The sequence below is a fragment of the Labrus bergylta genome, chromosome 8, assembly GCF_963930695.1.
Source record: "Labrus bergylta chromosome 8, fLabBer1.1, whole genome shotgun sequence".
In the NCBI taxonomy this organism is placed as follows: Eukaryota; Metazoa; Chordata; class Actinopteri; order Labriformes; family Labridae; genus Labrus; species Labrus bergylta.
The window spans coordinates 5,679,841-5,695,670 of record NC_089202.1 but is presented as its reverse complement, the minus strand read 5'-3'; the positions used below and the strand labels follow the sequence as shown (position 1 = coordinate 5,695,670).

The window sequence follows — 15,830 nt, the reverse complement described above, 5'->3', positions numbered from 1 at the left end:
ATGGGGAAGGTTTTCAGACATCCTCGGCGGCTGTGTGATGTCTCTTTCTGTAAATGAGAGAAAGTTCTATTATACTGTATAAACACTAATAATAATAGTAGTAATAACACTTGAACAAGATAACAGAAATCAGTTCACATGATCCCGACAGATACTCTGTTGTCTGCAGATTATACAATCTTAAGCCTCTTTAAATTGTGTTACAGGTTACCTACTCCACTTTCAATTGGGGTTGAGCACACCAACAAAGTGAAGTAGCAATCAGTGTTTGAACAGGATTCTGACACAGTCCTATCTGCTGTCTCACATAGGGAATGAAAGGAAGTTAAAGTAGGAATACAGTCTGTCTCCACCTCTGACTATCATCCCTGTCAGACCTTAAACTGTGTTTATTTGTTTACTTCACTGTGCTATACATTTATCAATTCTTCAGAAAAATGTAGTCCTCAACTAACTGAAGAATATTCAACAGGTTACATACTGCATACAAGCTACAAGAAAAGATTGAATCAAGCTAAGGGCACTCTTCAACAATGTGGCTTTAAAAGAACAAATAATCAATGGCAAACTCATTTCACCTCCGCCTCCTCATCTCCTGCAGGATCTAAACAGAAACAAGGCTGCAATATTTTTATCGTTGTCAACAAATTATTTTGGGCACATTTATCTGTTAGAAAGTTCACAGTTAATGTTGCCACCAGATGCTGAACACCAAACCACCTTCTAAAAAAGCAGGTTTTTATTTGGGCCCCCTAATTAAGCGCCTCTGCCTCTCAGCTGCAGTAGTTAATGGGAACAGCATAGTAATAATCAAAGCCTGATGACACTGCCTCACAGGCACAGCTACAGATGGTCTGTGGCTCTTACAATGCCGGCAGATCACTTCATGGTGGGCTATTTTTAGAGAGCTGGAAACATGAAAGACAGTCGCTGACAGGCTTTTGATTACATGTGACTTGATGCCTTTTGCAAATGTATGAGATGATTGAATAGAGAATGTATTTTGATTATATCCCAGGGCATTTTTCATGAGGGAGAATAATATATAGGATGGAGTGGCCATGCATATATATCAGTAACTTTAAAGAAGTATTAGTTTCAACATTCAAAGACTGAGAATTAGAAGTTAGCTATACCAGTAAGTCTGCCCATTAGCTCACAGATCAAACAGGAGCTGAGTCATAGAGTCAGCTCGTCTCAGTGTATTACGGCGTTCTGTTCTTGATGGATTTAAGGTTCTCAATGCATCTTTAATCCAACTGAAACTCAGGCAGGAGGCTGTTTCTCAACTCAAACAAAGGTTAGCTTGTTAGCTCAGAAATGCGTCTCAAATTACATTCTTTTCTGGTGGAGGTACAATTTCTACCAATTAAAATAATTCTAAATTATCCCTTTCAATTAACCAGATGCTCATATGTACATATGTGTACACAACTACTGTACATGATGAATATTTGATTTAGTTTCATTCTTATCAGTGGTATCAAACTCACTATTTATAAATATTTTATTTTATTTTTTTAGTAACAACATTTCCACTTTGATTACGTATTCTGACTGCTTCTGAGATTAGTTGAGCATACACGCAGAACTCTGTTTTCAAACATCTCGTCTTCATGTTGCTTCAATTCCAATTCCCTTCCAGCGAGCGTGTGCTCCTCTCGTCTTCAGACTCGACTAAACTCTAATGAACGAAGGTTTGGTCCGGAGATGAAAGTGAATCATTCTCTTGGTGATGATATTTCCTGGGAAAGAAAACTCAGACCACATATAACACAAACTCTACAAATTCACCTATCAAATGTTTATAACAAAAGCTTTGATGTGAATCAAGGGAAATAACCAGAGCCCTCAGATCAGCATCACGTTGCAACTTTTCAGAATCAGAAAGCAATATGTTTTAGACTTCAAGCTGGATTGGATAAACTGCAGTTAGCTTATGATATATCTGAATCAGTAGATTTGTGATTTTTTTCTTTGCTTAAGGAGTATGCAGAGTTCCAGTACAGACGGAGACATAGGCAGCGGAGACGGGGTGACATGTCCAGTCTCCGTAGCAACACACCTGACCCCGATGACCCCAGCGACAGCACTTCAGGTATGCCAGAGGACAAACAGGATTATCCCTCTCATTCATCAGGTTTTTTCCCTCTGGGTTTTATGTGCACAAGTTCTTCCCTTATATCTGTGAGGTTAGTGAACTAACAATTTCTGGTTCTGACTGGTTTGTTTTTTGTGATACTGACAGTTGAGAGATCAGAAAATAAGAGAGCGGGTGAGAGAATGAAAGGTTGAGGGTGATTATCATGAACATAAAGTAAAACTTGAATGCAATGTCTACTTTTTGTATTTCTAGTAAAAATGATGAATATACTTCTCAAACAATTGATCCTCTTGGCTTCAATTTAAAGTGAACAAGATTAAGAAGCCAATATTTCTAATCCATGAGTCTTGTCTGTCACAGCTCTTCTTTGTTTTTGTCCATGTGGAGTTAAAGATGGACAGAGTTTGCAGTTTTGAAGCCAGTCTCTCTTGTGCCAGGAAGGATGAATTGATTTCAGATAAAGATTGTGAATTATTGAATTTCCTGTGAAAATGCTGAAGGCACAAATGCTGTCAGGTTGTTATTACCTCATCATTTTGCTGTGTTCACTGAAATGTTAATGATTTCCTAAAAGTGGTAATTAGCAATGGCTTATTGCTATCCACCTCTATCGACATTTTGTCTAATGACGGTTTTTTGACTGTGGGCATTTTTGTCAATTTCTTTTTTCTCAAAGACACACAGGACATTGGAGTTGGGCGGAGACACGGTCCTCTGATGGTGAGTGCAGTTACCATTATCACATCAGCCTTTCAAACATTTCTGTCCAAAGATAAAGTTCAGCATCAGTTTAGCTGAAATCATTTCTGAAGGACATTTTCCTCATTACATACTCCGTGGTTTCATAACACTAACAACATTTTTCTCTGTATGTAAATGTAATCTTTACAATTTTTCTAAGACTTCCATTTTGCCATTTTCCATTTTGCAGAACGATAAGAAAGATACCAAATAGAATCAATAGTTGGTGTTCAGGGGAGATGTTACTAAAGATTATTAAATACTGAAAAAACTTATACATGTAGTCCAAGACTAGAAGATGAATTCTCAAGGAGACTGGACCTGCCTTTGGTGTCACTATTCGATGGTAAAGAACAAACATTATATACTAAAAAAGTTTAAACAGAGTGCACAGTTTTGGGATGTAAAGACCTCCATTGTTGTGTGAAGATGATTCAATCCAAGTCAATGAGCTAGCGTAAGTGGGAAAAAAAACGAAAGTTTGTTTCCTGACACTTTCAGCAGCTGTAATAACAATAATCTCCCACTAATGCACGACTTACACTGGTTACAGTAATGTGTAAGATACTTCAGTTCTTTACTGTTTTCGGAAATGACCATGTCTTCTCTTGTATCTATATGTGTATATATATATATATAAGTGCGTATTTGTAAATGGACTGAGGCTGAGTCAAAGTCTGGATTGATAAAATTCTGAGAAATATACTTTATACAAAGTGACTATAAAAAATAAAAAAGACTACTACAACTGTAGTAGTTTTTTCTGTCCACAGATGGAGCTCAGCTTAATGATGTCTGCAATTCTAACCTTCTGCTGCTTTAACTTTTCTTGCCTATAGGTGTTACAGGTTTGATTTGGTGTGGAACTGCTGATCCGTATGAGTTCAGTCTGCAGTGCTGACACTGTACATTGTGTACTTTCTTGCAGGGTCTGGGTTCTCTGGATGATGATGACCCTAACATTCTTCTGGCCATTCAGCTCTCCCTCCAGGAGTCGGGGATGGCAGGGAACGGATCAAACCTTGACGTTCTTTCCCATGAAGCCTCACTTGGTGCTATTGGCACCTCCCTGCCGTCTAGACTTGAACAGAGTGCTTCAGGTGTAGACGTACTCCCTAGAGCTTCTCTCAGCAGCTCAGAACTGCTGGAGCTGGGAGATAACTTAGCCAGACTAGGCAACATCAACATCAGCAGCCAGTACTCTGCTGGTGTTCACACCTCTGTGCAGCACTGTGACACTCACCACCGGGCCTACAGGGCCTCTGTGCCCATACCCGTGGGTCCAGGCGGCAGCAACTCATCCACAGGCCTCTTCTCCTCTTCCAGTGACACATTAGACTCGACCACATGTGGCAGCCACGATCCTTCCTCCTCCTCTGCTTTAGCAGCAAATGCTAACCTGCTGGGCAACATCATGGCCTGGTTCCATGACATGAATCCTCAAGGCATCACCCTTGCCACCCCCTCCTCCTCTGACACTGACTCAATCCTCGGCACACTCCATGCAGGCGGGAGTGGGGCGTGCCTGCAAGATGAAGAGAAAACCGGAATTGATCCGTCTGAAAGCAGGAAACCTCAGGAATTGCTGTCAGACGTGGTTTTCCGCTCTCAGAGACGGAGCGACGTGGAGGAGAAGGAGTGTGTCGTCGCTGAGAGGCCGACACAGTTAGATCTGGTGGGCCTGGACACCACGGCACTACCTTACATGGCCAACCTGGATGCGAGTGGAGGCCAAGTGGAGCGGAGCTCAAAGGTGTGCCACGTCGACACTCCACAGTGTGACTCTGACCACATGCCCAGCAGCAGCTCCTCTGAGTGGGAGGAGCAAATACACTTGGTTTGAATTGTTTGGGAGAAGCTTCTTTTTTCTTTTTTTTTGAAAGGCCAAAAAAAACCCACTATAGATGACAAGTAGAGGAATTGTGTTGTAGCTATTAAGGTGGAATGTAAACAGAATGAAGAATGTGTTTGTTGGAAAGTCGGGGGGAGAAGAATTTAGACTCTAGCATTGCAATTAGATTGGCTTCCTCTTTTCACTGTATTGTAGGCCCTCCTGAAAGAAAGCACTAACTGAATGAGAGATAACAGTTTTGAAGGATATTCTCTATTGATTCAGTGATTGCTAATAGATATCTAAAGAAGTAGCTTTTTCTGAACTAATTTTTAAGGCAGATTTAGAGACTGAGTAGTGCACGTACAATATTTTTTCCACTGGAGTTAAAGCCTACTGTATGTGAAATAATCAGGTCTGATGGAGGTTTTTCATCTGTGCATACAAGCAGAATACTGTTGTGCTCTAACATTGAACCTGTGGGGTACAGGCTGGGAAGTACTTCTCACCCCTGTCCATTCATGCCTACTTTAAAGGTGCCAAACACTGACTAGCAAAAGCACAATTTGTAGTCACCCAGTGGATCCTTCAAAGCAAATTGTGCCTGCTTATTACAATCTCAACGACTCAGCTGAACTTCAATGTGAAAGTCTCGAGCCATATTCTTATTTGAGATTGCGGCTGAGTGGTATTGTCAAATCTAAAAGCTGTAGTGTGCTGTGTAAATCTGTGGTTCAGGACCACAATGGTTGTGTTCTTTATTATGTGAAACATTCTCACCGAACAATTGAGATTAATTATTCAAACGAAAAAGCTGGTGGCCTGCCTGAAAACATTTCAAAATTGACTTGACAATGTTTTTTATTACTATCTCAAGGCCTCAATCCGAACTCACCTCTGAAGGGAAATGTCTCTTGATCGTCAGAAACAAGGAGCGCTGACAGGCCCATAGGGGCTGCTCAGTGTCAACCAGTTCACTCCATCCTGAATCCCACTTTAGCTTCATGTTTTAAATGAATGGTTAAATACTGCAGCTGGATGTGAGTGTGACAGACCAGGAGACAGTGAGCAGTCTGGTTTGTATACAGCAGAAAATGCCGCTAAAGGAGATAATCAAGCAATCCCTTTCAGACTTGTGTGAGTCACTGTCATTTATCTCTGGGTCTTACTTAAGTGTAATATAAGCAAAGCCTTCGTTAAGCCCTGCAGGGGAGTGCGTAGAGAATTCATAATTGTGAATTGCATCTCGAACGGGGGGGGGGGGGTTGTTGTGTCTTTGTAACAGTTCTCTACATAGTTAGAGAAATAGTGCCTTTACTGTATGTCAATCACCATTATCCTTTTTCTTTTCACACGTTTCTCAGTGATAACTACACAGTATTTACAGTGTAAACTAAACAAACACCTATTACCTTAAAATTATTTCTCTCATATAGTGTGCAAACACAAGATATTGATTGTTTTCCATCTCAAGTAATTGTAGCATGAGGCTTTTTGTTGGTTCTAGTAGTATTATGTGATGGATAACACTGAAGTTATTGTTATTGTAGCCCTTCTAATCATGTTCCCAAAACACTTTAAAACATTTTTTTTATTCCTGCCCTACATTTTGAAACAGTTGTTTTTTTTAAATCACTCTATTGACATTGGAAAGAATTCACCTGCTCTTTGTATACTGTGTATTTGGCCTAAAGACACTAAAATTGAGGAAAGCTGCAATACAAAATAGATATTTATTTAAAATGAGATCCATTCAAGAAAGTGGATTGTGAATGACCAATATGAAATGAAACACACTGATCAGTGTTTGACTGTTGTGAATTAACTTTATCTGTACAGACTGATGTCTGAACTAAATTACCCTTTTTTTTTTTTTTTCTCCGGGCACACATTGAGCCACATTAAACCTGAAGACTGATTGCTTTGAAAGTGTCTTAAAGTTGTCAAACTGTGTGCCATAGTGTTAGTGGAGCTGACTCTGCTGGTGAATGTTAGTGGGTTAAACAGAGGAGGTAACCTGTGCATGAAAAGGGTTCAAGACTTCATGGAATTTGTACTTGTTTTGTTATACACCTCTCATGTCCAGGGGATTTATTTTAAAACTACATTAAACATTTTGTAACTCATCGAGGTTTTCTATTGTAAAGCAACTAATCCTTGAAATGCTATTTGCACTTTCATAGTCTATACTTGATACATTCCCTCTTTATATGAAAACTGTTTGATGTGCGATGCCAATAAACTGAGTTGAGTTTAAACATGTCCTTGATGTCATTGGGAAACAGTGCATACCATACCATACCATACCATACAAAAAAGACCAGAGCACCAACCTTGTTTCATAGCACTGATGAAGGAGACACATTGTCTTATTTAATGGAGTGAGTTCAGATTTTGGTTTACAAAAGTATTTAAGCTGCACGCAACTATCATTACAAGATATGCAAGTCCATCTGTGTTTCTCACTGCAGAAGATCTTCTTAAAAACAAGATTCAATTCAATGTTTTGGATAGATTCCAACACTGGAAAATAATGTCCCATTAAGAATAAAATAAACTGATTTGTGACTACATAACTACATCTTCCAGATAGTCCTGCAGAGCTGTGTAATGATACTAAACTAACAGTAGTGTCAGTGTTTCTTCAGGGAAGATGTCCTGAAGTTGAATGTTAGCGGCAGAGGCTGATGATATGCAGCAGCATGATGAACAGGGAGACAATGTCCAAATAGAGGTTCAGAGCAGCGAACACATACTCCTCTGGAGAGATTTCATACTTCTTGTGTCCCCCCAGGATAAGCTGTGTATCAAACACCAAGTACTGCAGAGAGAAGACAGAAAGAGATGAGATGCTTCAGCAATGACGTCTGAAAGCAGCAGCATTCGTGTGATGAAAGAGACAGGAAGCTGGTTACAAGAGTTCGGGGGGGAAAAAAATTGGGCAGTATTTCTTATCTTTGAGAGAGGGGCGACTGTGCAGATAAACAGGCCGTGTAAATAATCATGTAGTTGAGAGACGTGCAGCTGAAAATAAGTTGTGACTCGCTGCTGACAGCCTGATCAGGCCTGTGTGCACTCGCAGTTTGTTCCACCAGCTGACGGGAAGGGTCACAACATTTGCTGTTAATGCCAAAGGCAAGCAGAGAGGTGGCTGTGAAAATGAAGCCCACTGCTGTTAAGCGGTGCATAATTGAAATTAAAGGGCATGAGGACATTAGAGTCTCTCTGTACGCTAACTACCCTGACAGACAATAGAGGAAGGCTACTCTCCACTTCCATGGAATACTTCGACTTGACATTGAACCTTTTTTTGACGACGTTCTTCTGCTTAAAAATGTTGTTTTCAGCCCGTTTGTTTATCAAACTGTACTACAAAAAGCCATATTGTGTTGTTAGAGTCTGTGATAACTTACCAAAGAAAAAACGAGGGTTCCCAGGCAGGCATAGACGATGTAAACATACTGTTGAAGAAAGGAGAGACACAGTTTCACAGGGGCATTCAGCAACACAACAGACTGATTTATGATTATTTCTTCAACAAATAGAGAGGATTTATAGCTCTAAAAAGTCCACAATGGAAAAAGGATTTGAAATGATTTTGTTTGAGAGGATATAGTCTGCTTGTTCTGAATAAATATTTCAGCCTTATCAGTGAGCATGCCCTTTTTCCATAGTAGTAATTCCTACAGAAAAAAATGATTCAAAAGGCTGATAATGGTCACAAACAGAACGCTTTAAGAAAGCAGTGTTTATGGTGTGTTCCAGTCAATTTGTTGTGGTGTAAAATTATATTTTCTAAATCAGTGTGAGGCTCATTTGTCTGTTCTCTGCTTCAGGCTTCAACACAAACAGGCGCCTCAGATGGCAATGTACATTTAGATGCATCAGGCTGAGATCAGAGCATCTTTACAGTCTGCTGAGCACACAGGTCAGTGCCGGGACATTCTGGGGATAAAAACTGTGAGTCTGTATGGACTGTCTGCCTCTGTCTCAAAATTCATTTCAAACCTGTCCTCATTGCAAACACAGGTGTAAACAGCATCTTCTTGATCTACCTGCGATCGGAGGATTGCACAAAGCATTGCAAAAGACAAAAGGGTCCAGAGAAACACCCACAGGCTCCCACTTGCGGCAGTGAAGTCCCACTGGTGACATAAAAAGGGGGGGAAGAAGAGAGAAGAACAGAATGTGACAAGCCTCTAAAACAGAAAACTGCAGAACATCTCTCATTTACGCCCATCATCGCCATAAAAGCCGGGGCGCTCAAGGTCGCCTGCATTGCAGCTGTGCTGTGAGGCGCCACAGATTACTAAATGATGAAGACATATTGCAGTCCAACACACAAGAAAATCCTAACGATTCTGGATATAATGATGCTGGATAATTAATCAACAAGCTGGCACAGAGGATGAAAGGGGAGGTGACCTTTTGGCCTGCGTGCCCTTTTCACTGAGACAGTTAAAAAGATGGCAGGTACAACAGGAGAATCTCTAACACTGAGCACCTGAGGAGCAGTGAGCTAAACATGCAAGGCAGACTGTATGACATTTATATCAAAGTGACAGAGATAAAAAAAAAAAAAAAAAAATGCTCTGTGCACAGAGCTAGAGGTGGAGAGATCTGCAAAGTGAACGTGGATTTATGTTGATGGACGGTTTGCCTCCCCCCACCCCCTTGCTCCCTATCCCTCTTCCTGCATCTTATCCCATCTCTCCCCCTATCCCTTTCCAAACCCGGCACAGTCTAGGCCTGTGAAGGCTGTTTCGTCATGAGCCGGGGAGCCGGCTGAAGATTTCTGCCTTTTAATACGGCAGTTTTTTCTTACCATTGTAACTTTTGCTGCTTTGCTAAAAGTGCTCATGATGGATAGGAAAAAAAAGTGTTTGCCATTATGACCCCTCACTCAGCACATAAAGAGTATGCCTGGGGCTTAAGGATGCAGCCAAATCACAGTTCTCCCTATATACAGGTTAAACCTGATTCATACACCTTTTTTTACCAAATTCTCTTTAACAAAAGAGCATTTCAAATAGAAATATTCCATGTATGATCATTTTCTTAAAAGCTGAATTGAATCTAAGCAGTAGAAATTAAACGTCTGCAGCTTATTTAGATGCAATAAGTGGTAAAATATGTGAAATGCCAAACAGCATTTTAAAGATTTTAAGCTGCACTCTGCATTTGGACAACATCATTTATACTTGTCTAATGTTTTGCCCAACTGACTGTATGATTACATTTTTTTTCTGAATATGAGCCACTTATTGAAGCAGCACGTTAAACTATCAATCAAGTGATTCTCAAAAGGTCTGCTCACTGGTGCACATTGATTGTAGCTAATACAACATCGCAACATGTTATCAGCTTTGACGTTTTAAATGTCACACACAGACACACACACAGACACAGACACAGACACACACACACACACACACACACACACACACACACACACACACACACACACACACACACACACACACACACACACACACACACAGAAGCTTTTTTTATGAGAAAAGGGAAAAGATTGGGAACTTTTATGTAAAACAGTTCACAGTAAACACTAAACACTTCAACTTCTCAACTGAACAAAAGAAATAGCAAACTTTTTATTCACAAAATAATGGTTTGGATCTATTTCAGGGCTTACTTTTACTGCACAAAAAGCATCTGAAATCATCTCAGTGTGTCCCTGAAATGACCACTTTTGACTGTGTTTCCCTAATGAGACTGTTCATGGAGAAACAGAAAGACAAAAAAGAAAGAAAAGAAAACTTGTGGATTTAGCTAATAACAAAAGGCGGCAGGCCATTTCTGAGGTGAAGATTTATGGCAAGGGAGCCTTTGCCAGAATGAGGACAAGCCAGAGGTTTAAATTTGTCCCTATCATGGACAGCAGGAATTAACTTGATTGACAAATACTCTGATCTCAGCAGTAATCATAGTTCTGCCTGGACAGCATACACATCAGAGTTTTAAAACCCCTTTGCTGCTGGCTGCATTAAGCAAACACTGCATGAGGAAACCTGGCCAACAGCTCAGATTATCACTTTTCCCTCTGAGTGCACAGAAAACACAGCTCAAACTCTCTGTAAGGACTTTTACCACTGACTGCACTTTGTGAAATTTCACCTTTGGTTGCTCTGAAAGTGAGTTCAGAGTGTGTGACAGATCTTACCTTTGACTGCATGGCAAATACAGTCAAGGAGAACGACACCAGCGCTGTGGCCCCCACTGCCCACAGGACGGCTTCAGCATTAAAAAACCTGCAGAGAGAAATATAAAAAACATATATGCAGTGGGGAAATATGAAAATGAATGCACTCAGCAGTCAGAGTGCAAACATGGAGACGAACAGCAGGGTGTTGTGCTCCTCTGAAAGGGAAACATAACTTTGTTATAAGAAATGTCCTTTTTTTTTTATTGCATTTAATAGTCTGTATGTAGTGTTTCAACTATAGGGAGAGCAGGGACCACCCCCCCTGGATGTGCAGTGCATTATGCATTTCCTATTTGTATTTCATATCAATTATAATACAGCTTCAGTGATAGAAATGTCCCATAAATACGATAACTTCGCTGTTATGTTGACAGTCAGACTCTAAATAATGCATTTTCTGTCATAGAGAATAACTAAATCAGATGGTAAGGGGTTAAGGGGGACAGAAAAGTACTTGTAACGCTTCTTATTCATCTTCAGCTAAAACAAAATGTATTCCATGAGCTTTCTGATATAGTGAAGCCGCCATGATAACATCTTAGCAGGTTTGATGGCTTCATTACTGGAATGAAATCCGCCATCAGATACGGATCAAACCTGGTTATTATTGTGTAAATGAATCAGCATCAGATGGGGATTCATCCTTGGAAACAAACACTCACGCTGCAATGGATCCAAGCATCAGGCCCTCTGCAATAGTCTGAGGCACAGAGAGAGAGCGAGAGAGAGAGAGAGAGAAAGAGATGGAGAGACAAATGGAAAGTAAATACAAGACAAAAAAACAAGTTTGGAATAGAGCAGGTGAGCTGGGGGTTTAATTTGATGCCTGGCTGGAACTGAGTCGACTCACAAACAGGCCCAGGGCGATGAAATTGAAGGGGACTATACGGCGGACGTTGTTGCAGCAGGTCATGGCCAAGATGAGCACCAGCGTTACCGCCCTGTTTCACAGAGAATATAGAGTGTATCGTAAATAGCAAATAAACAGGCTATAAACAGCAGAAAAAATGACTGTGTTGGGTATGTGGAATCACTGAGTGCATTATTTATGCACAGTGTTGCTGGCAGCTCTTCGGATTGGGCGACAGTTTGTGATTCACCGCTATAGATTTCCATGAGCAACATTTTTATTAATGTGCCTCACAAACCGGGAATACAGTTTGGCAGTGAACAAATGGATTGATACGAGGAATCAGTGTCTAGATCTTAAAAATGTATGTTTTTGATGACTTACATCATAGCATAGGTAAACCAGTAGTTGTCAAATGTCCATTTTCGGAGATGTTCCCTGTTAGTCGATAAGAAAAGAGAAGGAGGAAGGGTTTAATAGAGGTTCTGTTTATTTAAACGGCTTGTAAAATAATTGTATTAAATATTAACAGAGGACAGAGCATTGTGCACAGGGGAGCTGAATACAATTTATGAAAAGGAATGACTGTAGAATCGTTCAGCTACATCCATTATACAAAACATATAAAGCTTTCAAATGACTGCGAGCAAAAATATTATGTGTGAGAAATGCTCTTTTATTATCTACCATTTTGTCTCACCTCACATATTTATGACGACTTGACTACTGGAGGCGTGTATGTTCAAAAGTTTTTGTGAGGACAGGTATAGTGCTACTGTGTGACTCTGGGTTCTTTTACATTTGGACAGACTGCTCAGACTGTGGGAGACTGAAAGGTGCCTGACATGGACTCGTCTCTTGTTTGAGTATGTGGTGGTGCCTCACCAGTAAAGAAAAGCACAGATGATCCCGACAGTCACTAACAGCTGAACCATCAAGATCAAGTAGACTTTTCTTATGAAACCTGAGCAGAAAAAAAAAGGACTGAGTGAGACAAGACAGGAAGAGAGATAGACAGGCAGGAAGGAGACAGACAACAACATCTTAAAAAAAATAAAAAATAAAATCTGCCACAGTGAAGGAGACAGTCAGCTGAGGTTGTTTATCCTGCATAACATTTCAAAATGCTTTTGTTTTCTCCAAACCCACATTTCATCTTCTCATTTAAATTGATTTGTGTTGCGTGGGAGGTGAGAAGCTGAGGCAGGGTACCGCCGCAGAGATCAGGAAAAACTATTTTCAATTTCAAATCAATTTCAAGAAAACACTGCTGAGCAAATGAGGGAGTCAACTTTTCTCATCCTTTTTTCAGCTCTGACAACGGAAATAAAAAAACACAGAAGATTCTCTCATTTTCTGTATCATCCTAATCCCATTTCTCCATCGTCCAAACCCTCACCTCTTCGTATGGCACCATCACTGAAGACGTTGTCCTCAGAGCCGTTGGAGTAGTCTGGTGGAGGAGCATAGTGCGGGTCACCTCCAGCTGCAGCCATGGCCTCAGGGTGGACCATGTTATCATAGGTGGTAGGAGGGGAGACCACCGCAATGTTCCCTTTCCCCACCTGGTCCATCACAACCAAGAACAACCACACAAGGGGTCAAGAAACCCTTCAAACAAAGTCATTGCTTCCTAATGATCCCTCTCTTCTTTGCTTGAGGAAAATCAGTCAAAAAAGTGTTAGCGAATGTTTATTTCAATGTATCCTTACATTAAAGAAGAAACTCACCAAAACAATACATCCTATATCAAACTATTTGATGATTCATTTCCTTCAGATTGATCGGGTGTGATTTAGCTACTCTGTTTAAGTAGGACATAATTGGACATATAATCTACACTGAATTTACTTCCCAAATGAGGCAGACAAAAACGTTTTGAAACAAAAACCAACCTGATAGCTCATCCCCAGGTAAGAGTTTTGTCCATGGTCCTGAGCGTTGTACGGAGGGGGGCGAGGTCCATAACCCTCATCACAGCTGCATTCACTCTGATCCATTCCTTTTTGAAAGGTTTTCAGATGTTCTTTTCATCTGAAGCACAAAACTGAGAGACAAGAAAAGTCAGAGTTACAGGTAAGTTAAGGTCATTCGCTCCGAAAACAAAAGCATCCTTTAGAACAGCATCAGCGCTTTCATCAGTGATGTTGAATTGCCAAATGGGGCAATGTCAGAGTGGAACAAATAAATGGGTAATTACAAAATGATGCATCACACAAACACTGAGAGCCATCCATGACTAACATCCATAATTATGGCCCTAAGCCTCCATTTAATAGAGCTGTATGTATATTTAATGGCCAAATAGGTTGTGGTTAATTGATCTCTTAGGAAAATTAGTTGTCATCAGAAAGACACACAGAGTCATTCTGTCAGGATTCTGTTTTAAATAGAGTGAAGACAAGAAAGGAACGGATTCATAGAAATAAAGTTAAAGTTAACGACATTGTCACAAAGTCAGTAAAAGAGCCTCCACCCAAGTAATAAACAACATCAGCACTTACAAATAGATATGGCGGTTTAAGCCATAAATAAATTAAACTCCCTGTAGAGTGAGTCATGATTTTCAACTCGTACTAATCTTCTCCCGACTAAAACTACATTTTACTTTGTGCTTCACTGTCTCAGCTTCAAACTTAAACAAGTGTTTAATAGAGCAAAGTAAATATAAATACATTTCAATGATTTAAGTTAGACTTACATACCAACATGACCCTTGAACATGACTCTCGTGATATGAAGAATGAATCGCTTTCAAAATATCCCCTGCTGTGTTACATGTCTTTAATAAAGTAATCAAGTGCTGTTTTACCCAAGTCTGTTCAGATAAATCAATGAATTACGCCTCTAATCCATTGTGTTGTGTCTTACCTCGGCTGTGACGGCCAGGAATCTGCCCTGCTGCTCTTCCTGTTGCGTCTCTTCCCCTTCAGGGCAAAGTCTACCTGCTATCAGCCAGTTCCCACAGAGACAGGACTTTAGCTCCAGGGGAGAGGATGTATCCCTCATTAGGCTCAATGGGATATTCAAATGAAGTTCTTAAAATGTCATTAAACCGACCAAGCTGCCTGCCACTTTATCAGAGCAAATCGTGTCCTCACCTTATTTCTTTCATTGATACTGATCTACACAGGCATTAAGAGCAAATTAATACTGTCTTTCACACATTTCAAAAATGGTATGCTTAAAATTTTCAATTTCCTGTAATGATATAGCATTAGGCTGCTGTGCGTGATACGCCTGATAAGTTTCATCCAGTATTAAACAAAAAGGCAAATGCTGAACATAATGGCAACCTGTGAAGTCCTGTGAGTCATGTGACCTTCCGGGTTCACCTTGGTTACACATTAATGGCAACCCGCAGATGGAAAGCATCCATTGATAGGCAGCAGAATGAATGAAGAATGCTGTGAATACAACAAAGCAAAGGGCTCTTGGGTATTGAGTCACAGCACAGAGAAATAGGTAAAGACACATTGGAAGTAATGTAGGTCAAAACAGTCTTAATGCTTCTCCATGAGGGATCAACACTAGAAGAGATCCACTACAGACTGAATCTATGAATGAATTACTAGTGCAGGATTATTCAATTTCTATCTAGTCCATCTATCTAAGCCCCTTCTTAGCCTCAATTACATTTGATTACACCTACATGTCAAAACATTTCATGTTTTAATGTTATATTCACAGGGACTATACTTCACTTTTTTAATGATGACATACTTATATACCTCTAGATGGCAGCTGGCCCATTTTCATGTCACAGATGATCAAATGGACACTCAGAAACTGCTTGCGTTTTGATTGAGACACAATAAGGCTACAACAGATTAATAAAATGGATTCTAAATTAATGGACAAGATATCAAATTTGAGTTTTCATGGTATACTGGTGCCAAAATCATAAATAAAATACACAGGATAAGTACACATCATGAAAAACTAGAATATCTACTTAGAGGGAGTTTTGTATGTAATTGTTTCACAGCAGCAGAGGAGAAACTAATTATCCTGTATAAAAGCAAACACTGGGGGGCACTATTCTCCTGTGCTTCTCCTACTAATTGCTGTGATTTGGTTG

At 40.1% G+C, this 15,830-nt stretch overlaps 2 protein-coding genes across 4 annotated transcripts in view; one reads left to right on the top strand and one right to left on the bottom strand.

Annotated features, from left to right (window-relative positions):
• The window catches only part of LOC109999866 (ankyrin repeat and IBR domain-containing protein 1), a 33,462-nt gene extending 26,528 nt beyond the window's left edge, over positions 1 to 6,934 (top strand). For both annotated transcript variants that reach the window (XM_020655012.3, XM_020655013.3), the window contains exons 18-20: positions 1,987 to 2,098; positions 2,781 to 2,824; positions 3,774 to 6,934. In XM_020655012.3, the coding sequence (XP_020510668.1) occupies positions 1,987 to 2,098; positions 2,781 to 2,824; positions 3,774 to 4,688 (1,071 nt within the window). In that variant the 3' untranslated portion in view covers positions 4,689 to 6,934. The remainder of the gene's footprint in view (positions 1 to 1,986; positions 2,099 to 2,780; positions 2,825 to 3,773) is intronic.
• A 76-nt stretch (positions 6,935 to 7,010) lies between these two features.
• zgc:110410 (uncharacterized protein LOC553618 homolog) lies at positions 7,011 to 14,770 on the bottom strand. Of its 2 annotated transcripts, none has more exons than XM_065957596.1 (11): positions 14,621 to 14,770; positions 13,645 to 13,796; positions 13,149 to 13,314; positions 12,635 to 12,713; positions 12,134 to 12,187; positions 11,750 to 11,840; positions 11,562 to 11,599; positions 10,858 to 10,945; positions 8,732 to 8,821; positions 8,090 to 8,137; positions 7,011 to 7,497 (listed from the first exon to the last, which is right to left on the bottom strand). In XM_065957596.1, the coding sequence occupies exons 2-11, from the start codon at positions 13,747 to 13,749 to the stop codon at positions 7,348 to 7,350; spliced, it is 909 nt and encodes a 302-aa protein (XP_065813668.1). In that variant the 5' UTR covers positions 13,750 to 13,796; positions 14,621 to 14,770; the 3' UTR covers positions 7,011 to 7,347. The 2 variants fall into 2 exon arrangements, with proteins under 2 accessions (XP_065813668.1, XP_065813669.1); XM_065957597.1 differs by lacking the exon at positions 14,621 to 14,770 and adding an exon at positions 14,455 to 14,596.
• Positions 14,771 to 15,830: the final 1,060 nt, after the last annotated feature.